The sequence below is a fragment of the Micromys minutus genome, assembly GCF_963924665.1.
Source record: "Micromys minutus genome assembly, chromosome: 26".
Lineage (NCBI taxonomy): Eukaryota > Metazoa > Chordata > Mammalia > Rodentia > Muridae > Micromys > Micromys minutus.
The window spans coordinates 6,743,250-6,770,730 of record NC_137961.1 but is presented as its reverse complement, the minus strand read 5'-3'; the positions used below and the strand labels follow the sequence as shown (position 1 = coordinate 6,770,730).

At 36.8% G+C, this 27,481-nt stretch overlaps 1 protein-coding gene across 1 annotated transcript in view; it reads right to left on the bottom strand.

Annotated features, from left to right (window-relative positions):
• SNTG1 (syntrophin gamma 1) overlaps positions 1–27,481 on the bottom strand; it is a gene marked incomplete at both ends in the record, with an annotated part of 231,096 nt that overhangs the window by 37,449 nt on the left and 166,166 nt on the right. The window contains 2 exons of the mRNA XM_080938793.1: positions 23,059–23,130; positions 25,179–25,295. Of these exons, the coding sequence (XP_080794919.1) occupies positions 23,059–23,130; positions 25,179–25,295 (189 nt within the window). The remainder of the gene's footprint in view (positions 1–23,058; positions 23,131–25,178; positions 25,296–27,481) is intronic.

Below are 27,481 nucleotides of genomic sequence, written 5' to 3'. Positions count from 1 at the left end.
ATGTTACTGAATTCTAAATACTGATCTTTGTTCCCATAGATAAGTTTAGCTTTCACCTCTCACCAAAGAAGCTTCTTTTTTGCAACATAGTGGAACTATTACAAAGATAAGTGGCCATGGGGTTTCAATTGGCACATTTACAATCTACACATAAGGCTCAGTGCTCATCTCAAAGACAGATATGTAAGACTGTAAGGCCTAGAGGACCAGGACACCTAGAGCAAGATATTATCTTCAAGTCAGAACAGTGAAATGACACCAGAGAGATCTCAGCAAGACCTGCATATGGCACCAGACCATGTGCCAATATTGAGTGAGGACATTTCTTAAGACCCTACCATAAGATGAAAATCTGCCTAATCTATATAGGTAAACAATCATTGTAAGAAGGAGGATCAGTAGACTCTAGACACGGTTCCTTTGATGAGTGATTCAATGCTAAGGGGAAGTTCTAAATATGTGTGCATAAGTGCTCCACTAAATGGACCCAACTGGTGTTCTTAATACATGTTTATATGGATGTACATATGTAACAATAATCACACAAAAGTTGTCATGAATTCAAGAGGAGAGAGAGAGAGAGAGAGAGAGAGAGAGAGAGAGAGAGAGGGAGGGAGGGAGGGGGAGAGGGGGAGGGAGGGGGAGAGGGAGAGGGAGGGGGAGAGGGAGAGGGAGAGGGAGAGAGAGAGAGTAGAAGATAACATGGGAGGAGTTGAATGACAAAAAGAAAGTGGGACAAAATATGAAAACGCAGTACTCATGTATGAAATTCTCAAAAATCACCAAGAGCTTAAATGTTGAAAGGTAGATAATTAAAAGGTAGATATTTACCCTGACTTAAACACTACTCAGGGTATAGATTTACTAAGTTGCTTTGTCAATGCATTCAATTACTTTTTTCATTTAGAGATCATTTGAAGCAAGATATGTAATTGTAAGGAAAACAAAACAAATACGTTGCTGTTCAAGAGACCTGAACAATCTATATGGAAAAGTCATGTATTATAAAATACACAGGTACAATATGTTTTTTAATATACTTAACACCAGCAGCTTTTTCTTATCACCACAGTTGAAATTAATATTCTAACTCTCCCAATCCTTCTCTTCCAGTGGATTCGAAATGTCATTGTATCAGTCACTATAGGTTAGCACAGTAATTGATTGCTTGAAGTGGAACAGATATTATTTTTCATGGCTACCCTGAGCAGCATGTAAATTAACCTCTCCAACTGCCTGTCTTTCCTTGATGTCTTTCTCTTTATGACAGTTATAATTTTGGCTTTGATAAATATCCCAGCACATAACTGCTTAAGCTTCTTTATTGAAATAATGTTCTTGGTTGTTCAGAAAAGTGAAGCAAAGAAAAGGAAAGTTTGTTCAAAGTGTCTGTATGATCAATGTGGGAATGTGCCCTTGATGTTCAGGTGGAAAATATTCTTATGTGATGCTTTTTAAAAAGTGGAAACAAAGTAGAGAGAGCTAGTAAATGAAGATTTATATCATTAAAATTGGTTTGTAGTCTTGCTTTCTCATTTAGGATACTTTAGCCAGTTTTGTTATTATTTTGATTGATATACAAAAGGATTTTCTGTAGAACTTTGCTATGGGGAAACAGAAACCTTGCTGTCAAAATTAGCATTGTTAAAACTGGAAAAGCAAATAGATTAAGGTGGTGAAGCAGTATGAGCGATCTCTGGCAGAATTGTTAAATGGGAAGAGTTTCATATTTGCCCAATGAGATTAATGATTTTAAGTGTTAGTTCAAAGACTTTTCTATCTATTTCAATTCTAATATTCTACCTCCAAGAACATTGGAATCAGACTGGGAAATAGCTGAAAAAGGATATAGTTTGACATATGAGCTCATGGGCAGAAATTCTGTATTCCTTGAAGCTGTAAATGAGGATGTCACAGTGTTAAAAAGCAATAAAATCTGTTATGCTAACATTTAATACTGCCTTAGAAACAAACTAAAAATAATCTCACATTTTTTTAAAAAAAACATACAAGACTAAAAGAATACAATTTCAATTCTTGAGGTTTAATGCCTGGAGGCTGACTTTTTTTTTTCTCCAATATTCTTACATTCATTCTTTTATGATGATATGATGACTGTTTTTCACAAGTAAATCAGTGTGAGCTTTGTGTTTTAGGTATTTGTTATGAGCATTTTGCCTGGAGAATCAGAAGAGGAAACAGAATACCTAGAACTTGAGTTACAAGTCTGTGTGAGCTATGATGTAGAGCTGGGAATCAAGCCTAAGTCTTTGGAAAAACCATTCAGGGCTCTTAGTTGGCGGACCAGCCTTCCAGCCCTGTGAGCTGTTTTCTTTATGATTTCTTCAGACATGATTAAAAGTGAGCTACACCTAGTTTGTTTAAAATATTTTCCTGTGTTAAATATAATTATTAAGTCACCTCTCAAATTCCACTGTACAAAGCAAAATGAAACATGCTGTGGTATCTTTCCTCACATTATGATAGTTTAGCATTTACTCATTTTAATATCTCACTACCTCAACCCATTTAATTTGTTCTGCATCTCTTAAAGACTGAAATACATAACTAGCAGAAAGGACTCCAATAATGCAGATAACACTGAATATAGGGCAAATGTGTGTTTCCTGATTCTCACTGCTCTTCATAAGCACTAGTGTAAGCCATCATCATGGGAAGGAGTAAATATGCTAATAACCATGGGAACTGCAAAAGCTGTGATATTCTTACAAAATGGGTTTAGTTAGTGTGATGCATTTTGATGGGAAGGATGCTTTTCGTCAATATATTCAGTAAGTACTCATTAATACTGAATACAATATCTTTGGTTTGGCTTCATAGTACCTTTCTAAACAAAGACTCTGGACTGGAGAGGGCCATATTAACTAGTCTTTTTAGCTGCCCACTGTGTTCCAGCTGTTGTTATATGATATTTTAATGCATATTTCATGCATTTCTAATGCATATAAGGATTACCTTATATTGGCATTGAAGAATATATAAAATTATTACCCCGGTAAGTGGTTTATTCATGGCCTACAGCAATAGCTACCACAGGCATAGAGTTGATAGTTGCTAAGAAGTAATTAAATGTCTCATGTATACATTGCACGCTATCTTGGTGTGGCCATTTCCCACCTGAAAAAACATGACATTTCTATTTCCTGAAGCTTTCTTCTGGGTAGGATAAGAAAAAGTATAAAATCACAGAAATTGACAAATGGCACAGAATGATAGCGCCTCCTGGAAGCTTCTGAGAACACTCACCTCAATGGTCACTGCCACTCCTACAGAGGGAGGGTGGGCTATAAGGAGACTCATTAAGAAAGACCAGAGTCTGAGATGCCGGGACTTAAAGACTGCAGTTTCAGGCTTCTGGACTAAGGCTCCAGAACGTCCAGTTGTTTCCAATTAGGAACCAGATGAGCAGAGACTGCCCTACTCCACAAGAGATGTGAGGATGAGCCAACCATGTCTCAGAAAAGGGGGAAGCTGAGGAATCACCCCAAAGATATTAATAACAGTTTTAGACATGACTCCAAGGTCTTAGGCTTAAGCAGCTGGAAGGTTAGCATGACTATCAATGAAGTCGTTGGTTCAGGGACTAGAGGTAAATGTCATAAGCATCCACACAGAAACTTCCAAAAGCAACACATAAATTTGCTTGAATACAAGAAACTGTTAGAGAAGTTCAATGCCATTGCTTTATAAAGGCGCTGAATGCAATGAATTGAAAATGGTCAAGAACATGTACAGAATAAACTACAAAGGGCACTTAGTCTCAGTCTTGATCAAGTCTGGGCTCTGTTCTCTCATTTTTACAAAATAATGTAACCAGTAAAATATTTCAAAATGTATTTTTTCCTGTCACAATTGTTAGTTTTAAGCATTTCTGTTGAATAGGAACAAATTACACATTAAGGACAGTATATCGTAAGTGATATCTTATGTAGTGACAAAGCATATATATTTGTCTCTCTCTCTCTCTCTCTTTCTCTCTCTCTCTCTCTCTCTCTCTCTCTCTCTCTCTCTCTCTCTCTCTGTGTGTGTGTGTGTGTGTGTGTGTATCCCTTAGTCATTGCCTTACTTAAAATCTTACCTCATAAGTCATGCTTTTCTTTATTACTGCTAGCTGATACATACTTTCCTTTACAGTAATTTGTTATATAAGATACAAACACTTTTTTGAGAACAGAGGAACCTCCTAAATTTGAATGAATGCCTGCCTCAAGAATATTGACTCTTATGAAAACTTAAGTATAACATTGTCTCCACAGTCATTGTCTATGACTTTAAGGCTTCCTGATTTAGAATAGCACTGTGGTAATAGATTTCAGAGTTTCTATTAGGTCATCATATTGAACAGTTCCAGTTCTAAATTATCATCAAACAAATATGTGATCTTTAGTTAGTTGAAATAAAATTGCTTTATGAAAGGACTGGAGTCAGCACAAGACACTCTATGTCTATGTTCTCAGTGAAAAGGAGGTTTATTTTTCTCAGAGCCACAAAGGACAGAAAATAAGAGACCATGAGAGGAGATAGAGGACAAAGGAGAAAGACAAAGAAAAATGGGAGAAGGGGAGGGATATTTTCACCAGAGGGACAAAGAACTGCCTCTGGGTATGGCACATAAGCAAATGCCAGTTTATAAAATGAAAATGGAAAGCCTGTAAGGATGAATTGGTTAATTTTTTTATTTTTACAAACTTTTAACTTGATATCCCATGCATATTTTAGTTTTCTTTGAATAAAAGATTTTCTTTGCAGATAAATTGAGTTTTAGTTAATATTGAGATTTTAATTATTTTGTTATTGCTTACTATTGTTTTTCATTTGTGTATCAATTTAATCTAAAATATCAGATATATTGGCATTATTAGTTTTATAGCATACTATTAAATATTTTGTTATCTACAAGTTCTATAGTGATATATTTCTGTATATAGTTTTTAATTCTACCAGATTTATTATTTTTATTTGGCATTCTGTGAGAGCAAAAGCTGTACATTTAGAGATTGTTGATCTTTGTTGAGTAGTTTGTTGAATTCATTTTTTATTTGTTATATATTTATTATATATAAGTTTGTTGAATTCATTTTTAAATTTTAGTTTTCTTTGGATTCAATTGTATTTTTAATGTGCCAGGAAATGTTTTCAAGAACATAAGTCTGATTTGGACTTTCTACATGAATGCATTTAAGAAAAGTTCCATTGTTGTCACCAAGTATAATATATCTGATTTTCATTTCATTCAGTCCCTGATGGTTTCTAATATTTATTTGTGACAGATGATGTAATGAAGTATTTCTTGGTCTCAAGCAGAAATGTTCTAATCTTATAATTCTGTTAGATCACTTTAACCTTAGTAGATAGAGGAATGCATTATATGATTTCATCCTTTTAAATCTGCTGAGACATGTATCATCAAATTTGTTGAAATGTGCATGCCTATTTGTTAAAAATATGTATCCTTTAGCTCTTAAGCATAACAATATTATGTTATATGTATCATATTTTATTAATATCAAATCTTTTATATACTTACAGATTTTTATTTCTGTCTTCCTTATGTAATACTGAGTAAGAAGTGTTAAATCTGTCACCACTTTTGGCCCTGTGAAGGCTTGATGCCCCAGTGAAGGGGGATGACAGTACAGGGACGCAGAAGCAGGTGGGTGGGTCTATACAGAAGCACCCTTATAGAGGGAGGGGGAGGGATGATGGGATAGGGTGTTTCTGGAGGGCAAACCAGGAAACTGAATAGCATTTGATATGTAAAGTTAAAAAATCCAATAAAGAAAAATAAAAGGACAGTACATAAACGGTGCGTGATTTCTTGCTGTATAAGTGCAGTAAACATGAGTACACGCTAATAAAATAGGCTTTAATTTCCATAATGTCAGAAAACAGATAATCAGGGAACAGAGTAAACTGCAAAGCCATCCTTATATCTGAACAAAGACTTGCTCTTTTCCCCATTTGTTGTGTGAATAATTAATTGGTCTATAACGAATTTCATATTCAGTTATATTTAAGAAAATATTAACTGCAAGTGTGCAACCTTTTAACTGTTTCTAGCAATGCAATTCTGTCTTCAGCATGCTCCTTTGCTTCACAAGTTGTCCATTTTTTATTTTTCCTTGATCTCCTTGCCTCGAGACGAGACTTTCACTGTAGATCTGCATGACAGTGATCACTAATCCACACATATCGAAATCAATATGAGGCTCTCTTTAAATATACTCTGACAATACTATTAATCCAAAGTCTTCAACTTGGCTTCAGACGCATTACTTTTGGACACATTGAGAAAGCAGCCATTTTCTTTGCCAAAAATCTCAAGAGAACAGTCTCTGTCAGAAAAGATTTTTTAGGCCATTTACCAATAGTCTTTCCCCCGAACCTTCTTGAAATAGGCTCTTACAATGCACATTTTCATCAGCACTATTGTCTTCCATGCTCCCACTGGAATGTCTGAGTACACTCCCACTTAAAGCATTAAACTGCTTTTTTTTTTTTTGTTCAAAGTCTCAAAGTCCTGCATATTCCTCCAAAACGCAGTATGGTTAAGCCAATCACACAATCACAGCAATACCTCCCTCCTGATTTAGAATTCTCTTGCTGCAAAGAGACACATGACCAAATAGACTTTTAATAATAGAAAGCGTTTAATTTGGTCCCTTGTTCAAATTGTAGAGGTTTAGTCCTTGATCATCATGGTGTGATGGGAAGCAGGAAGGCATAGTACAGTACTACAACTGTGTTTGAGAGCCTCACATCCAGCCTTCAGGGAGGGAGAGAGACACTGGGTGTGGCTTAGGTTCTTGAATCCCCCAAGCTCACACTAGCCACACATCTTGCACAACAAAGACTTGTCTCCTAATCCTCAACAGTCCACAAATTGGGAAACAAGCATTCAAATGTAAGAGGCTATTGGGCTATTTTTATTTGAAATGAAGCTAGTAATGTCCATGGTATTCCTCTGCCCAAAATAAGCTTTAATTTCTTCACAGAAGTTTGATAAATTTCCTTCAAGTATATCACTTGGATATCTAGCACCTTAAAAATCAAAAGATTTACTGATTTATTTTTTTTTAATCTGTTGTCTTTTAGGTAAGTGGTTTGACCTCTGCTTCTTTGCAAGTATTCTTCCTTAAATGAAAATATTCGAAAAGAGAAAAATAGAAGACAATGGAATTTAATTTTGTGTTTTTATTGCATATTCACTTGCAAATTACTGCCCTTCAGTGAATAAAAAACCATATTGGGGTTATCTGGGCATGTCAATAGAGAGATGACAACTGTCCTCAAAGGGCCTTTCTAGGTGCCTGAGTCTGCTAGCTGGGTTCAGGCCCTGGGCTCTTGCCACCTCAGGCGCTCCATTCTCAACTCTGTGCTGCAGCTCAGAATTTCTTGTCACCAGGATTTATATAAGGGGCTGTACTTGTAGATCAAGTTTTAATTAGGGCTGATTAAAAATGGGAGATTAAAATAAAGGCTTTAAAGGACATTGACAAGTTTAGCAGATAGAGAAACTATCAGTGGTAATTGCCTATTAGCTTGAAGGATGTGATCCCCATCCATTCCAGTGAATGCCACCTTAACGTCTCCCTCAGCAAAATTGAGTCTTATAATGATGCCTAGATACCACACTTCATGATCTAATATGAAACATAGGACAGTGTGGTTTTAATATGTTTATGTTCTCTTCATATCTTCTATATGGATTGGTCAACAATACTTTCAACATTTGACATTAAGACATTGAAGCACACAGTATATATACAGATATTCATAATATGATCTAATTCTGTGACATGATCTCAAGAGTGGTAGATACTACTTGACTCATTCCTTTAATTGTTCTGTGTTTCTAAAGAAGTTACTCACCACATGCAATGACTATGTATCAGCACTGGTTGCCTGGCTTCCACCTCTTAATGTCATTCAAGTCAGAGGATGAACAACAATCAAGTTGAAAGAATTGCAAAGGCTAGAGCCAACACTGTCATCAAAAGACCACCAAGGGCAAGAAATATAGGAGGTGTAACACTGTTTGGGGCATCAAGTCAGGGATCTTTTCCCAACTTTCTGTTTTCTGAACATCACACACTCCCTGGGCTCAGAGGCAACCTGTATGTGACCTGAAAAAATAGAATATGATCCTGGTAAGTTCTGCCTCTAGATAAGAGTAGGGCCAATGGAACTGAGACACTTTTATTTCTTTTATCTAATGAAGAGGGTGGAATAATGTGCCAGACCCAGGAAAAATTAAATAACAGTCAAGAATTACAAAGATGGTATAATGCCACCCTGAATGAGAAATGGAAATTCTGTCAGACAGTAGTGTATGCTTTTAATTATGTCACTTGGGAGTAAGAGACAGCTAGATCTCTCAGTTCAAGGCCAGACTGATCAAAAAAGGATGGACAGCAAGAGCTATATGAAAAAACACTTTTAAATAAAAAGAAAGGAAGAGAGAGACAGAGACAGAGAAAGAGAGAGTCAGAAAGACAGAGAGAGAGAAAGAGAGAGAGTGAAGGAAGGAAGGAAGGAAGGAAGGAAGGAAGGAAGGAAAGAAGGAAGGAAGGAAGGAAGGAAGGAGGAGACCTGGATGTCTCACAAAAGAATGGATACAGAAAAAGAAAGTGTGGTTCATTTACACTCAGCTATCAGTAATGAGGACTCCTGAGTTTTACAGGCAAGTGGGTGGAACTAGAAAATAACAGAGTTAAGTAACTCAGATCCAAAAGGACATGCATAGTATGTACTCAGTATTAAGTGTATATTAGCTAAAAAATAAAATAATAATAATAATAACATACAGAAGACCCAGGATACAATTCACTCAGGGTTAACAAGTTGAAAAGTCCAAGTAAAGATGCTTCAGTCTCATTTGAGAGGGAAAGAAAGCGATCATAGGAAGGGGAGGAGAGAAGGACCAGTGTGAGAAAGAGGACAGGGAGGGTAAGAGGGGAAAACAGGACTGAAGTCCTTAGGGGCAGCAGAAAGAATGGAAACTGGCAACTTCAGGAGGTAGGAAGTAGTGGTACCCTCTGGAATGTACCAAAGACCAAGGAGGTGAGAGACTCAAGATTCAAAGGGAAGGACCTTAAATGAAATGCTCCACAAATGGGGAGAGGGAAATTATAGAGCATACCTCCAGTAGAAAAACAGGGTATTAACTGAGGGATGGGGTGGCCATCCCACAGTCAAAACTCTGACCCATATTGGTCCTGTTTGAAAAAACTGCAGGAACAAAAATGGACCACGTCTTAACTAACCTGGACCCCTGAGATCTCTCAGACAGTGAGCCACCAACCAGGCAGCATATACCAGCTGATATGAGGCCCCCAACACATATACAGCAACAAACTGCTAGGCTTGGACTCAGTCAGAGAAGATGCACCTAACCCTTAGGAGACTGTAGGCCCCAGAGAGTGGTAAAGTCTGGTAGGGTGCAGTGGGCTTGTGAGGACATTCTTGTTGAGACTGGGAAAGGGGGAGAAGATATGGTATGTGGAACAGTCAAAGGGTAGACCAGGAGGAGGATAAATTCTGGACTGTAAAAACATAAAGATTAAATATATTTTTAAGAAGGAAGAAACTGAAATCCATTACCTTAACTTTAGCACTTTCTCAAGAACATGATCTCTGGGGGTCAGCAGACAGAAGGGCAACTAGTACAAATGCTTATCTGGGCCATATAAGCCACATCCAAATGTTTCAACTTAATAGGAACTTCTTTCATTAGGATAAATGGTATGGGTATGCTGGGGAAAGTGCTCATGGCCAGTACCACATCATCGAACATATCCGCAATGTTCACAGCTTATGATCACCAGCATACACTGAATACTGCATGGATACTTTATCACTCTCATGAGGACTGTGAAGAAGTGATCGCAAAAATGCCAATAAAATGCTACAGTGACTTTCAATGATAGAGTTCTACCCTGACCACCTGATATTTGTAAATCCTATTGTTGGATCACCATTTTTCTCTTTTTCTTTTTTTTGTAAATGTGATACTGATCAAATATTCAGAAACAAAATAATGCTTGGTAAATAATAAAGACATGTTATTTCAGCACTCTAACAGAATAAAAATTAGAAGTCTCATAGAAATAGAATATTACAGTCAACAAATATACTGCTAAGCGTTATCAGCTTATTCGGTCCATGGCTATTGTTCTGTTTTGAATAAGAGTGTCCCTCACAGGCTCATATGTCTGAAGAGCTGGTGGAAATATTTGCAAAGAGTTAGGAAGTATAGCTTTATTGGAGACAGTTTGCCACTGAAGTTGGACTTTTGAGTTTTAAAACACTCATGCTATTCCCAGTGTGCATTCTGCCTCCTACTTAGTGGATCAGGATGCAACCCCTCAGCTGTTCCGGCTGACAGGCCTTTGCTCTGCCATCATAATCTTTGAAGTCATAAGCCACATTAAATGCTTTATTTTATAAATTTCCTTGGTCATAGTGTTTTATCATAACAATAGAAAAGTAAGATAGCTGTTATTTTAAAAACTAGAACTCACAGAACAGTTTTATACATTTGTTGACAAGATACAAAGGAACACACACACACACACACACACACACACCAGGCAAATATAGATATGCACAGAGACACACATATCAGCTATAAAGCTATAGTATATTTCTTCAGTAAGACTGAAGGGCAGATCTGGAATTCTGCTTTAAGAGCAAATATATATATGTGTGTGTGTGTGTGTGTGTGTGTGTATTTATATTTAAACTTTAGGAAGATATATATATATATTCATATATATATATTCATATATATATATATATATATATATGATGAAAACTCTTAGAAGAAATTATTGTGTCAATTGAAAATACTGTTGACTCTTTAAAGCTTCATCAAATCCTCATTTTATCTATATAAGTGTAACTTTAAAGTTTACCAATCCAAAAGGAGAACATGAACTATTTCGTGAATTGAACTTTGTAATTCAAATTTATGTATTTTTCTAAGGAAAATCTTCTCAAGATAACACAAAACTCTATAAACATCAAAGCTGGCAAGGAGAACATAGAACACTGCATATCAGCGTTTCTCCTGATGCTTCATGAGGACCTGACCTAGCTGTGACCTGCACTTTCCTTCCTCTCCAGGGAGGCTGATATCCAGCGTAACAGCTCATTCTATTCCTGAGCATACGCAAAGGCTAAGTAGCAAGGAGGAGAAAAGTATTATCAATAATAGTGAGTAGTTGTTCTGTTAGTTTGATTAACAATACAGAAGGGCATAGCATGCAAAATGTCCCATGCCCTTTAAACAAGATCTTCTAAATAAATTTTAATGGTAATTTCAATAGTTTTATATATCTGTTTTATTTTGTATAGGGTAGTCTTCTGAAGCAGAAGGCAAGGGTTTTTTTCTTAATATTAAAACTGAATTTACATTTCAGGTGATTTCATGAGCAGAATTCGTAAAGCAGAAATTCTTTCAACTGAAAATTTAAAGTATTAGTCTAAAAAAATTTTGGACAAATTTGAAATATATATGAAAAATTTTAAGTTGCATAGATAATTTAAAATCATTTGCTCCAAGGAGTAGATCCTTGAGATTTAAACCATCTTGATTTTGGCAGCAAAATCCATTTTCCCTCATCTAAAAAATACATTCTCCTTCATCTAAAATGTCTGCTGGTTATTTTCATACAAATTTTCAGTAAACAGAAAATGACCATATAAGACCAGTCATCAGTTATTTTTAAATCCTTATTTATTTTGCATTTCAATACTATGTGGGATTTTTAAGGTTACTGCTGTATGCATTTTATTCAAATAACTTAAAGAAATTACAATATGGGGATTCAAAAGACAACACTCTTCCATAGCTTTTCTGTAAACAAAACCTGGGCTATATGGTAAATCAGGTTGGCAAATCCCACCAACTTGGTTTATGGCTGATCACAAACACAGTGCTGGCCATGGAGTAATTGGACTTGGAAAAAGGAGAGTCATCATTTGGGTTTAAGTTTCCAGTCTGAAGGCTGGAAAACAGGTTGTTCATCAGCTGTATATTAACTTCCTAATGAGATAAGAAGACTGGGTTCTGTTGTTACCATACTATATCCCTGAGAGAGGTTTGCTTGGGTTTTCTGAGTAATGCTTTGGGTAAACTTTCACCTAGAAGGGATATGAGAATGAATGCATCAAAATGGAGCTTACAATGGAACAGTGTATAGGTTAATGAAATGCATTTGTTAATGGAATCTAATTAATAACTTGGGGCTTTAAGCATGTCTTGGCAAACAGAACAAAATTTTCCACATAGCAGATGGCAGATGTACCAAACAAACTCTCCCAATATGCTACATTCCAAGATGTTTAAAATTCCAAACATACAATAAATTATACAAATAAAAAGAAAATCTTGTTTCAATTTCCTATTATCAAAGATGATTAGGTTACTGTGTTGTTTTGAAACAGCAAGTCACATCTGAAGATGCCTTGGTTGGCATTGTCTATGGGACTATTTTTCTCTATGATAAGTTCTTTTCTTGTTTTGAGACTCAGTCTACCCATGTAGCTCAGGCAATTCTGGAACTTCCTACACAGTCCAGACAACTCCTCTACTCTGGACCTTTCTGCTTCAGGTTCTAGATGCTAATATTGCTGATGCATGCCACCACAGCCCAGCTTTATAAGTTCTTTCAGGCTGTTAACCATCTGAAAAAATGAACACCATTTTTACCCAAAGCAGAGCAGTTCTACCACCTATGTTTTGGCCTGCACAAGTCTTTGCTAATCATCAGAGGGACAGAGGAGTATGGTCAGAGAGAAGTAAGTATAAATCTTGGGATTTTAAGAAGACTTAAACATATTATGGTAATTAACTATAAAGTTATAAATAAATTACTCGACATTTATATATTTTATATTATATAGTCTATATCATTTATTAAATATTATATATATTTATATAACTAAATAATAATTACATTCATAATTAAAAGCTGTTATTAAGTATTTCAAGTGACTTAAACTATGAAACATTTCACAAGCAAGTCTTTCTTAAAATACTGCCACTTTATAAATAGCATTTTATATAGGTTTAGAATACTCAGAAGTATCTTTTCAAGATGTTATACTAATAAGAAAAAATTTCCCCAAAGCTGTAATTTGAGCATTTCTTTGCAATCTTCCCTACTAGTAGTATCTATTTTTTCTTCCAAATGCCTACAGTGGTGGTAAAAACAATAGTAGGAAGTGGGAATGAGGAGGAGAATGGGACAGGGGGATCAAGTGTGAAGAGAACAGAAGACTGGGTTAGGCACTCCAGGGGTCATGCAGGGGCCAGCATCTTTAAGACATGTCAGAAAGCAGGAATTGGGGAAGACCTCAGGGAGTCTATGGGGTTGACTCTAGCTGAGACTCCTAGTAGGGGGAGATATGAGGCCGGAAGTGCCCCCCCCCCTTGTAGTCAGGGAGGGATAAGGACAAGAACCCAGAGCCTGAAGGAATGGCTGACCAATGATTGACCCATATCATGGGCAAGAACCAATGCCTGACACTATAATGATACTCTGTTATGCTTGCAAACAGAACCGTAGTGTATTTGTCCTCTGACCTTTAACCTTTGGCTCCACCCAACAGCCAATGGAAACTAGCACAGTTTAGTTAATGTTAGATAGAATTCAGGGAGTCTTGCAGAAGGGTTGTTGAAGGGATTTATGGATCTGAGGATACGCCCCCCCCCCCCCACAGGAAGACCAAGACAGTCAATTAATGTGAACTCTTGGGGCATCTGAGAGACTGACCCACCAACCAAAGAGTGAGCATGCGCTGGACCTAGGCACCCTGTACACATGTAGCAGTTGTACGACTTGGTCATCATGCAGAATTCGCAACATTGTAACCTGCTTGTGGATCCCTTTCCTTTAACTGGGCTGCCTTGTCTGTCCTAGTCCTGCAGTGAATTGTCTGTCTGTCCTAGTCCTGCAGTCAATTGTCTGTCCTAGTCCTGCAGTGAATTGTCTGTCTGTCCTAGTCCTGCAGTCAATTGTCTGTCCTAGTCCTGCAGTGAATTGTCTGTCCTAGTCCTGCAGTGAATTGTCTGTCCTAGTCCTGCAGTGAATTGTCTGTTCTAGTCCTGCAGTGAATTGTCTGTCCTAGTCCTGCAGTGAATTGTCTGTTTTAGTCCCACAGTGACTTCTTTTGCCAGGATAAGTTGTTATAGGGGGGATGGGAGAGGTTCATTCTTCTCAGAAGAGAAAGAGAGTGGGGAAGGGGGGAAGAAGCCCTATGATTGTTTACTGGTAGGATTAGGAGACTGATACTGGGATGTAATGTAAATAAATTAATTTTAAAAAGCATAGTGAATTTAGCATTTTAAACATGGGGCATAGGAATATATTTAGTTGCCTACTAAATAGCTCACAAAAGTTTACCTTTATTCTTACTCTCCATCTTTTTGTTTGTTTGTTTGTTTGTTTGTTTTTTGGGTTTTTTTTTGTCCTTCTCTGTGTTAGGTATAGAACTCATGACCTCTAGCATGCATGCAAATACATGTATACACAACACGCATACACACACCTCACAACATATACTACTATTGGCAAAGGAGGAAACATGGAGATATATAGTGATAGCCATGGAGATTGAAATAGAGATAGATAAAGAGGAACAAAGTGAAGGTAAAGATAAAAAAGATATGGAGAAAGGAAAGCTATACAGGCTGAAATAGAAAGAATCCACAACCATCTAACAGTAGGGCAAGCATCAAGACAAGGATGTCTTTTCTTCAGCCTCCCTCAACACAAAACACTCTAGAATCACCATCTGCAGGCTTCCACTGTCCTTTGCTTTCATGAAAAGAATTATCTTTCCTGTTGTAGATACCAATTCCATTGAAGCATGATGTTAGACATGACACAGAGAATACCTGTACTATATGGATTCCAAAAAGATTATGACAATAAGAAGTATTTTGACTTCTGACTGGCAGATTCTGCTTGACAGACTGCCAGTTAGTCTGCTACCCTTAAGACACCACAGCCTACAGGTATCCCAGGAGATCTGCTGCACACAGGGAAACTGAACAGATGATCACCAGTTTGTCTGCTCCCCTGAAGAGCCAACAGTTTGAAGGCATACCAGGAGTTCCTCTGCATATAAGGCAAATGGGCAACCAACACCACAGCCTGAAGGCTTCCCAGGGGCTCTTTGACATGCAGAGAGACTGATCCAACCAACTGAAGGCTTCCCTGGAGTTCTTCTACCCCGGACCACCAAGCAGAAGCAACTTCACACAGGACAACAGTTTGACTGTTGCTCTGAAGACCCAACAGTCTATATGCCTCCTAGGAGATCTGCTTCAGCAAGGGCAACAGATTAGCAGCTTCTCTGCCCCTCTGAAGATCCCACAGTTGGAAGACCCTACAGGAGGTCTGCTACAGCCAGGGCTACAAGCCTACCAGGAGACCTGAAGCAACCCAGGAACAAAAAAGGCAGGCTCCAGACAGACACACCCATACCAGCAAACAACAGAGATAACAAGATAGCAAGAGGCAAGTGCAAGGCCATAAGTAGCAGAAGCCAATATAAGTGGGCATCTTCAGAACATAGTTCTCCCACCACAGTAAGCCCTAAGTACACCAACACTCCTAAAAATCATGGAACTGACTGAAAATTCTGTCTCATGAAGATAATAGATTCCTTTCAGGTAGATATAAACAACCCACTGAAAGAAATCCAGGAAACCAGGTAGAAGCCCATAAATAGAAAACAAATAAATCCCTTAAAGTAATACAAAAAATACAATAAAATGTGAAAAAAATTGAATAAATTGGTTCAATACATAAAAGTGGAAATAGAAACAATAAGAAAACCCAAATGGAGGCAAACCTGGAAATGAAAAAACTAGGAAAATGGTCAGGAATTACAAACATAAGTGTCACCAACAGAATACAACAGATGGAAGAGAATCTGAGGAATAGAAGATACCATAGAAGAAATAGACACAACTAGCAAAGAAAATATAAAAATTAAAGACTTCCTGGAATTCAGTGAAAACTATGACACAAAATACTGAAACTTACGGGGCACAATAAAAGCAGTGCTAAGAGGAAAATTCAGACCACAAAGTGCTCTGGGAGAGATCTTACACTAGCAACTTAACAACATACCTGAGTACTCTAGAACAAAATGAAGTAAGCTAACCCAAGAGGAGTAGAAGGCAGGAAATAGTCAAACTCAAGGCAACCAAATAGAAGCAAAGAGAACAATACAAAGGTTAGATGAAACCAAGAACTGGTTCTTCGAGATAATCATCAAGATAGATAAACCACTAGCCAAACTACCTAAAAGGGCCCAGAGGCAGGATCCAAATTCACAGAATCAGAAATGAAAAGGGAGTCATAACAAAAGAAACACGGGAAATTTTTCAAAAGTCATCAGATCCCACTAAAAATCCCTATACTCAACAAAACTAAAAATCTAGATAAAATGAATAGTTTTCTAGACAGATACCACATACTAAAATTAAATCAAAAGCAAGTCAATTATCGAAACAGGCTCATATCGCCTAAGGAAATATAAAAATTCATTAAAAATCTCCCAACTTAAAAAAAAAAAAAAAAAAAAAAAAAGCCCAAGGCAAGACAGCTTTAGTGCAGAAGTCTACCAGATCTTCAGGGAAGACCTAACACCAAATATTCCTCAAACTATTCCATAAAATAGAAATAGAAGTGACACTACTTAATTCATTCTATGAAGCCACAATTACTCTGTCACCTAAGCCACACAAAGATACAACACAAAAAAAGAGGATTTTAGACAAATTTTCCTTGTGAATATTGGTGTAAAAATAGTCAATAAAATTCTTGAAAACCGAATCCAAGAACACAACAAAGCCATCATTTATCACAATCAAGTAGGCTTCATCCCTGGCATGCAAGGTTGGTTCAATATACAAAATCCATTAATATCATCTACTATATAAGCAAACTCAAAGAAAAAATATCACATCATCATCCCTTTAGATTCAGAAAAACTTTTGGCAAATACAACAAGCCTATATGTTAAAATTATTGGACAGGTCCGGAATTTAAGGCCCATACCTACACATAATAAGGCAATTTACTGCAAACCAACAGCCAGTATCAAGTTAAATGGAGAAATACTTGAAGCAATTCCATTAAAACCAGGGTCAAGACAAGGATGCCCACTCTCCTCGTATGTACTCAATATAGTACTTGAAGTTCTAGCTAGACAACAAAAAGAGATTGAGGGGATACAAATTGGCAAAGAAGAAATAAAAGTATCACAATTTGCAGATCATATGATAATATACATAAGTGACCCCAAAAGTTCTGTCACAGAACTTCTACAGTTAATAAATAACTTCAGCAAAGGGGGTTGATATGACATTAACTCAAATAAATTGGTAGCCTTCCTCTATACAAGTGATAAACAGGCTGAGAAAAAAATTAGAGAAACATCTCCCTTCACAATAGCCACAAATAATATAAAATATCTTAGGGTAACTCTAACCAAACAAGTGAAAAATATCTCTAGGACAATAAGTATCTCAAGAAACAAACCAAAGAAGATCTCAGAAAATGGAGAAATCTGCCATGCTCATAAATTGGCAGAAATAACATAGTAAAAATGGCCAACCTACCAAAGGCAATTTACAGATTCAATGTAATCCCCATCATAATCGCAAAACAATTCTTCAAAGACATGGAATAAGCATTTCTCAAATTCATCTGGAAAGGAAATAAAAAAACAATTGCAAAAACAACTCTTAACAATAATAGAACTGCTGGGAGAAACACTTTCACTGACCTAAAGCTATATTACAGAGCAATAGTGATAAAAACTTCAGGGTATTGGTACAGAAACAAACAGGTTGATCAATGTCATAGAATTGAAGACCCACAAAGAAAACCACACACTTACACACACTTGATCTTTGACAAAGAAGCCAAAAATATACAATGAAAGAAGAGAATGCATTTTCTCTGTCTGTATGTAGAAAAATGAAAAGATATATATTTGTCACCTTAGACAAAGCTTAAGTTTAAGTAGATCAAGAACAAGAACATAAAGCCAGATACAATGAGTCTAATAGAAAAAACGTGGAAAAGAGCCTTGAACTCATTGGTACAGGGGGAAATTTCCTAAACATAATTCTAATGGGCTCACAGATGACAGCAGATGCTGGCGAGGCTGCGGAGAAATAGGAACACTTCTCCACTGTTGGTGGGGTTGCAAGCTAATACAACCACTCTGGAAATCTGTCTGGCGATACCTCAGAAAATTGGATATAGTACTACCTGAAGACCCAGCTATTCCACTTCTGGGCATATACCCCAGAGACACTTTAATACACAACAAAGATATATGCACAACAATGTTCATAGCGGCTCTATTTATAATAGCCAGAAGCTGGAAGGAACCCAGATGTCCTTCAGAAGACGAATGGATACAAAATTGTGGTACATATACACAATGGAATACTACTCAGCCACCAGAAACAATGACTTAACCAAATTCCTAAGAAAATGGCTGCATCTAGAGAAGATCATCCTGAGTGAGATAACCCAGTCACAAAAGAACAGACATAATATGCAGTCACTGATAGTGGGATGCTAACCCTAGAGGCTTGCACTCCCCCAGAAACAACTCACAGACTGTATGAAGTCCAAGAAATAAAGAAAACAAAAAATATACATATATTCACAAAACAAGAAGACTTTGACTATTTCCATGTTGCGTTTTGTTTTGCATGTACTTTACGCTTATTGCAACTAGTACGTTTTCAATGCATACTGTCAAGCCCTTGAAAAAAATCAAGTACTGACTAAAAAACATATTCACATGGTTTTATGTAAAATTTATTTTAATGTCTGAAAAAACAGTACTGACAAAAATGTATAATTTTAAGCAAAAAATGTTTAAAATCTTTACATTTATCTTTGTTTTGCAAAATAAAGTCGTTTAAAAAAATAAAAAAAAATTGTAAAAAAATAAATAAATAAATAAAAAAGAAAAAAAAAAAAGAATTGATAAATAGAACCTCATGAAGCTAGAAAGCTTCTGTAAGGCAAAGGACCTTGTCAATAGGACAAATTGGCAACCTACAGATTGGGAAAAAAATAACTTCACCAATCCCAAATCTGAAAGAGGGCTAATATCCAAAATATATAAACAACTCAAGAAGCTATCCACCTAAAAACCAAACAACCCCATGGAAAAATTGAGCATAGAACTAAACTGAGAATTCACAACAGAGGAATATCAAATGCCCTGAAAATTACTTAAAGAAATGTTCTAAGTCCTTAGTAATAAGGGAAATACATATGAAAACAACCCTGAGATTCTACCTTATACCAATCAGAATGGCTAAGAACAAAACCTCAGGTGACAGCTGATGTTGGCAAGTACTTAGAGAAAAAGGAACACTCCTCCATTGCTGGTGGAGTACCAAACTAATACAATCAATTTGGAGATTCCCCAGAAAAGTTGGAAATAGATCTACCTGAAGATCCAACTATACCACATTTCAGCATATACGCAAAAGATACCCCACTATGCCACAGGGGTACATGTTCCACTATGTTCATAGTGGCCTTGTTTGTTATAGCCAGAAGCTAGAAACAACCCAGATGTCCCACAACAGAAGAATGTGGTTCATTTGTACAATGGAATACTACTCAGCCATTAATAATAAGGACATCTTGAATTGTACAGGAAAATGGATAAAACTAGAAAATATCATCATGAATGAGGTAACTTCAACCCAAAAGGACATGCATAATATATACTCACTAATAAGTGGATATTAACCCAAAAGATTATACAATAGCACAGTCCCCAAGATACAATCCAAATAACTCAAAAACAAGTCAAAGGGCATAAATTCCACTTGGAAGGAAGAAGAAAGCAATTACAGCAGGAGAGGTAAGGGAGAAACAAGGGTAGAAAAGGGGCTTTGGAGGGTAAGAGGGGGAAAATTATCAGGTATTGGGTAGGAAAAAAGTATTGAATCTTCCAGGGCCAGCAGAAAGAATGTAAATAGGCAACCTCATGAGATAGAATTGTGGGTGAACTCTAGAATGTACCAGAGATTTGGGAGGTGAGATATTCTCAGGACTCAAAGGAAGGAACCATTGATAAAATGCCCTATAGTGGGGAGAGGAAACTTGTAATGCCCACCACTAGCAGAAAGACAAGTCATGAAATGAGGGATGAATTTCCATCCCACATAAAAAACGCTGACCTATAATTGCTCCTGTTTTGAAGAACTATAGGTACAAAAATGGAAAAGATCTTGATAAAAAGAATGTCTAGCGACAGGGGAGGCCCCAAGGCCTGCCACTATTTCTGACGCTATGGAGAGCTCACAAAAAGAGGCCTATAATGACTTCTCTCTGAAAGACCAAACAAGCAGCTAACAGAGTCAGATGCTGATATTTACACATAACTAGGGCAGAAGCTGCTGACTTCTGTGATTGAATTGGGGAGAAGCTGGAAGAAGCTGAGCAGGAAAGTGACCCTGTAGGAGCACCAGCAGTCTCAACTAACCTGTATCCTTGAGATCTCTTAGACCCTCGACCACCAACCAGGCAGCATACACCAGCTTATATAGCAGAGTACTGCCATGTCTGAATTCAGTCAGTGATGTACCTAACTCTCAAGAGACTGGAGGCACCAGGGAACTGGAAGGTCTGGTTGGCTGAGGGTATGGGGACATCCTTGAGAAGAAGGTGGGGAAAGGATGTGGAACAGTTAGAGGGTGGATCCAATCAAAATCAACATGGAAGATCCTCAAAGTCTAGAAAAACTTGCACATTACCCATTTTCCATCTATGCATAAACACACACATTGTTCTCCATCTCCTACTATAGAGTCATTTGAACATCCTTGTTCATTACAAGAAAATGTTTAAAATACATTTTAATTTATTATATACATATTATTATTTTTATTAAATATAAGTTAAATTATATTTAAATATAAAATATATCTATGTAAGTTTGTTTTATAATGATATATTGAAATATTTAAAATAAACTAGATAATGAAAATAGATGCCCAACAGTTGACGAATGAATAATAAGAGTTCATGGTACATTTACAATGAGATATTATTAATCCGTAAAGAAGAATAAATGTAAGTTTTGCAAAAATATCAGTGGAACTGTAAAGTGTTATACCAACTGTGGGAAGACAGGCTTACTAGTCAAATATTGTACATTCTCTCTTTTATGTGGCTGCCATAGAAGAACGAAACCTAATACCTGTTACACGAGACTGAATAGTACAGGGAGGTAGGGAAGAGAAGTTAGCAGCTTCAGGCACACATAAGAGATTACGAACTGCTTTAAGCTTTGCCATAGCACAGTAGGGTGAGTTCTGCTTAGAAGATTCAAGATAATATTTCAAGATTCTGTTTTTATAGTAGGGTCTCAAAACACCACCCCAGCTGACCTAGAACTTACTATGAAGACAAAACTGGCTTCAAATTCACAAACATTCACCTGCCTTTGTCTCCTCTGTGCTGATATTAAGGGTGTGTACCAGGACATCTGATATAGTTAATGGAAAAGAAGCTAATTTTTTCTACTCAAAGATACTAAACTTTGCTGTCATTACAGTTGGAAATTCGATAACTACAAACATTTCACATGCATTATTAAAATGTAACCAAGATGATGTTTCTAAAAGCCTGGAATCCATAAAAGTCTCAATGAAATTTAAAATAATGGACAAAATACCCGAGTAATCATTTCTCTAAAGAAGACCCAAACCTGTCCAATAAGCACATGCAGTAGTGGGCTACATCACTAATAGGGGAAATTCCCACAAAACCACTAGGTATTGCATCCTAAGATTTAGCATGCCTGTTTTCTATAAGGGAAAAGACACCAGCTGTTAATCAGGTTAATACAGATTTAATACAGCTGTGTGGAGAGTTGGGTCAGATGACCCATGAAATGGAACAGTATGCGTACTAAAAAACTATGACCCAGGCAGCAGTTCTGTTCTGAACATATACCAGAGGAAATATAATCATTACTATATGAAGGCAATAACACGTGTAAGCTTTCTGCATCTCTTTTCCCCTAGAATATGGAAGCTATTGAAGAAACCATGAAAGACAAAATGATATATATTTTTTAAAAAGCAGTGGTACGTAAACACAAGGGGAAATTACTCAGCCCTGAGATCCCGCCATCTGTCAGAGCATGGATGAACAGTGGAATGGACTGAATGAAATGAGTCAGATAAAAGAACATATGAGCTCCTTTGTTTTTCAGACTCCAGAAAAATATTGAAAAGTGCAATTCAAATATACAGACATAGAGACCCGAAGAACTGGGGAGACATGCAGGAGGACCAGCCAGATACAGGCCAATGGCAACAAAGTGGCAGATACACAGGATGAAGACATGGAGAAATTTCAAGTGCAACATGGGATTTCACCCATTCTTAAGGAGAAAAGCAAGAGACTTGAGAAATGAAGACTATGCAACTTTATGCATGTTAATGTCATTTCATTACATATAACATATTAATATGTATGTTAACATGTATGTCAATGCACTAATGTAACTCCTTATAGTATACCATGTTGTGTACATTAAGTCTACACAATAGCAATTTTGAGAGGAAACCTGAACTGATGGTTCTTTCGAACAATCTGCTTTACTTCCTACTCTAGACTGAGCAAGCCATTTCAGTCCTTAAGACTCTCTGAAGACTTGATATCATGAGAGCTCTGTGTGCCACCAAGAATTGAACCAATCTGTGATATAAAGTGAGTGTCAGATTATGAGACAAAGAAAATATGTTTTTCTCCATTTGATATCATGGGTTTGTTTGTCTTGCTTAGACTTACTCTCTGAGTGGCTGGGCATTCTTGAAGTTTGAGTTTCCCCCTTTACCTCTGGCTTTACCTTCGTGTTCCCTTCCATTCCTAGACTGCTGTAACGAGCTGTACCTGAGCCCAGATACCCACTCTTCTGAAGACATTCCATCGACGTGCTTGTCCTTATGGCACATACCTTGAGAACCTTGCACATGATCTCACACACGGAGAAGGTTTTCTCTGCTCGAGTCCAGTCCCAGGTGGTCACCTGTAAAAGACAGGTAATAACAAGATCATTTGTGCCAGTCAGGCATTTCTGTCCCTCTGGTTCTTCTGGAGAATGACACTTAGATGGAAGTTTTTTGTTTTTTTAAAATCTCTTAATTAGTGATACTTCCTATAAAGTTTCTTCTGGAGCATTTGGGTTTATTCTAGACTTATCAGTGTTTGTCTTCCTCTTTTGAAAAACATTTTGTGTTGTTTATAACAATTTTCATTTGAGAAAATCTTTTATTTCTTTAAAATAATTCTTGTGTTCTCTTAACTGAAATAGTGAATATGCAAGTACTAAATTGACATTTTCCCTTAGAAAGATACGGAGTAGAACATATATATCAATATTGGTTTTGATTATTTAAAAACAAATTATTGATATTCTAAAACCATCCTAAGATTATTAAGATATTGTGAAGATGTCATCTCTACACTAAAGTTAGTTCACTTTTTATTCTAAAATATTTCATCTCTCCAAGCAGAATAAATTATTCAGGGTAACAATATAGCAAAATATATAAACTATTTTTTTCCTTTCTGGTACTTTGAATTTTAAAATAAACTTTAAAAATAGTAATGACTGAGACTTGAGAACTCTCAGATAATTTATGTTATTAAACCTGTTGGTAAGCAGCATGGTAGCCTGTGTCTGTAGTCAATAGATATGTACTGGGTGTTAATTCTCTATAAGGTACATTTCCAAAGCAAGGCTTTCAGGAAAATAAATGTGCATACATCCTGAGTGTATGAAAGACACAATAAACTATATCACAAAAAGATTGGGCTCCAGAAGAATCGCAAAGTATGGAAGGTCATATACAGAACTATAATAGCTACCGCTGAGCTTGAATCTTCCCTTAAAGACATATATGTTATTGTACCTGGTCTGTTATACTTTGGGACATGGCAGAATATTTAGAAGGGAGGCTGTAATGTATGAAAGTTTATGTCATTATGGACATGGACTTTCATGGAGCATTAACATCTGAAGTCTTTCTATTTTCTCTATCTCTTGGCTGCCATTAGGCAAGCTTTCTCCCGAGGTGTGTGAACCAAGCATGTTTTTACTATACCGCTCTAAGCCATACAACACAGCCATGTGGCCATGGACTGAATCCTCTGACACTGTGTGGCAAGATAGCATTTGTTTTTCTTTAGTGGATGATCTAGCTACATTTTTTTTTTACAGTAGGGGAAAACTAATACATCCAGAAAATACTTCTTTTTCCCCTAAGAACAATAAAATTTTATTTGAACTTCAGTGGGATTTGTATGTTTCCTGTTGTTTTCTTGTGTTGTAGTTAATTTGGAGACAGCATCTCACCTTGTATACCTAGCCAGCCTCAAACATATCCTCTTCTTTCCTCTGTCTCCCAGCCTCAGAGACTACAGTCATGGAGCATCCAACCTGCCTTTCATTTAGACGTGTAACAACATAGAATTTGACCTAATATATGTAGACCTAATATTGACTGATTGTTTTAAAGTTTCATTTATTATATGTTAATAATAATCTAAATACTAGGCGAAAGCTTGATGCTGATAATGAAATGATCCAGATACAGAGTAAGGCCCCCCAGAGGGTCTATAGATACAAAGGAATGCAGCACTTATTAATACAGAATAAATGCTTAAATCTCTTTATGTATTCTCATTTCTTTACATTTTCATTCAATTATACTAAAATGCCTTGACATATCTTTGGGGGCATTTCCTACATTTTTATTCAATATATGAAGTTCCTCAACATATCTTTGAGGGCACTTCTTAAATACTTTCCAAGATTTTCATAAAATTTTTAGCAACAATATTATGGTTCGCTCCATTTATTGGGTTCTTAAGCAAAAACGACACCTAATGTCTTGAAAGCTTTACACTTGGCAAAACACTAACAATTTCCTAAATGTCCTGTGCCTTTTTTTTTTTTTTCCAAAATGCACCTGGTAATTAGGTGTTGCTCAGGTGATACGAGCCTACTATGAGTCGATCAGAGCCTACTATGAGCAGATTTGGGAGCTCAAACATTTAGCTATAAACACTTACTGGAGGTGACAAGAACCTGTAAAGACAGGAGCCCCTCAGGGCAAGGAACACAGGTGTATATACACGGTCCTGGAGGGATTCCTGCTCCCTTGCTTCACACCAGCCCATGTAGACTATCTGCAAGGAAAGTAAATACTGTTAACTGCCAAACTACAGTTACAGATTGTATTCTAGTTGTGTGTCTTGTTATGTTACAATTTCATGAAAAAATGATCTAATTGATTTATGGCAAATTCCACGAAACCAGCCTCCCTATCAGTATAGCAATTACTCTGAGGAGTTTGTCTCCATAATATTGTCAAAGGCAGCCTTACGACATTTGGCATAAGTGACTTTCTCACTCACCCACCCCCCTTTTCTGGCTCTTAAGAATATTTTCTTATAGTAGATTATTAACTCAATTCTTGTTTTCCTAATTATCTATATTTATTATTCCTGAATGTTCTCATAATACAAACCGTTAGTATGAGCGCAGTGAGCCCTTTCCTGCTGGTTTGTCCAATAGAATGAAACACAACATTCTCTGGGAGTCACAAGATAGGTTGGTGAAGCATTTATCCCGAGCACTGACCTCAGGTGGTAAACTATATTCCATCAGTGTTAATAATTAAACATTAATAAGAGGTAAAAAATGAGGTTAATTTTTACACATTCAGTTGCATTAACTGATCATAGCTCTGGGTCTTGCCGACTGAGAGAAATCAGTTTCTAAGGGAACGTACTCATGTATAGAGAAAATCTTTTGGGCAATATATGGAAGCTTTGTCTGTCAACAAAAGGCTATTGGCCTGTGCATTTAGGCAGGAAAGAGGGAGGTGGAAATTCCTGGACAAAAAGGGGACTCTGAGATATTCAGGCTGAGGAAAAAGTATTTGCCCTGAACTCTGGAGAAGATTGCATAAACCTGGCGAAAGGTAACTATGTCTAAATCACAGAACACTTTAAACCAGTCAAATAAGCTATACGCTAGAAAATAAGCCAAAGCATTTAGGATCACAAATTATTTGTAACTAATTCATCCCAGAGTCATTATTTTGGGGAACAAAGGGGCTGAGTGGAAAAGGTGAAGCCTACATTTGGCATATCATGCATGGGGTATAGAATGCAAGCTAAGAAAAGTACCAGGTGAGAGGCAGGGTAGCTATATTGTTCTTTATGCTCCACCATTTAATTGCCATGAAACTCAACATACACAAATGTTGGTTCTTGATATTTGATTCTCATATTACTGATCCCATATGGGAAGACCCTTTGTACCTCACCAGTTTCCCTTTTTATTTCAGATATGGATTTATCCATCACATTCTTTTCTATAACACCTTCTATTGCCAGTACAATCTGAAACACACGGGAAGTTCAGCTGGAATCAGTGTCCATTACACCACTCCCAAGATGTAATGGTGAGAGCAGCCAAGCAACCAGTACAGCCAGCATGCTCATCCAGTGGCTAAAACCAGGTTACCAGCTTGCTGAAGAAGATGAGTTCCTTCTCAAGTGCAAACCTGGGTCTAAGGTGCTTTGCTCACAGCACACTATTGTAACAGTTTAAGGATAACAACACAAGAACCTTCACAGAGAATTCCCACTTATACCCAGTGACATTTTTCTCCTAGTGCATCATTTTTACTGTATAATAAATAGACTGGATTTGCCATTGTCTTAGTTTGCACTGTAATAATTCTCTTGTATTTATAAGTCCTCTGACTTAACTTTAAGAATTGTGTTTTGCATGTCCTAGAGTATTAATGTATGTTTTGAAATTTATGTTATAAATGTCTTCATAGACTTTTCAGTTGTTAATGAAATCATAAGAATATCCAGACACAATACATTATTTGGATTTATTTTATATAGTCAATTATAATTAATAAAATGATACCAAACATTGAAAATAATAGTCACTCTCCTCATAAAAATATTTAATTTAGTATATATTTACAGCACACACACACACACAGGCATGCATGCATGTTGAAACAAGCTACAGTCCTTTGGAAAGAAGGATCTTCCGTTGTGAAACTTGCCAAGAATACTGGGCTGAGGGCAGGCCTGTAGTATTTGTCCTTTCTTACATAAAGATTGATGTGGAACGGTCCAGCCTACTGTAAATATTGCCACCTTTGAGCAGTTGTTCCTGGATGGTATAAGAAAACAAACTAAACAAGAAATGAAGAGCTAGCCAGGAAACAGTGTCCCCCCTCAGCCCCAGTCTCTGCCTCTGGGTGCATTGAGTACCCACCTTAATCTGCCTCAGATACCCACTCTGACCTGAGATTGGGCAGCTGAAATAAAATCTTTCCTCT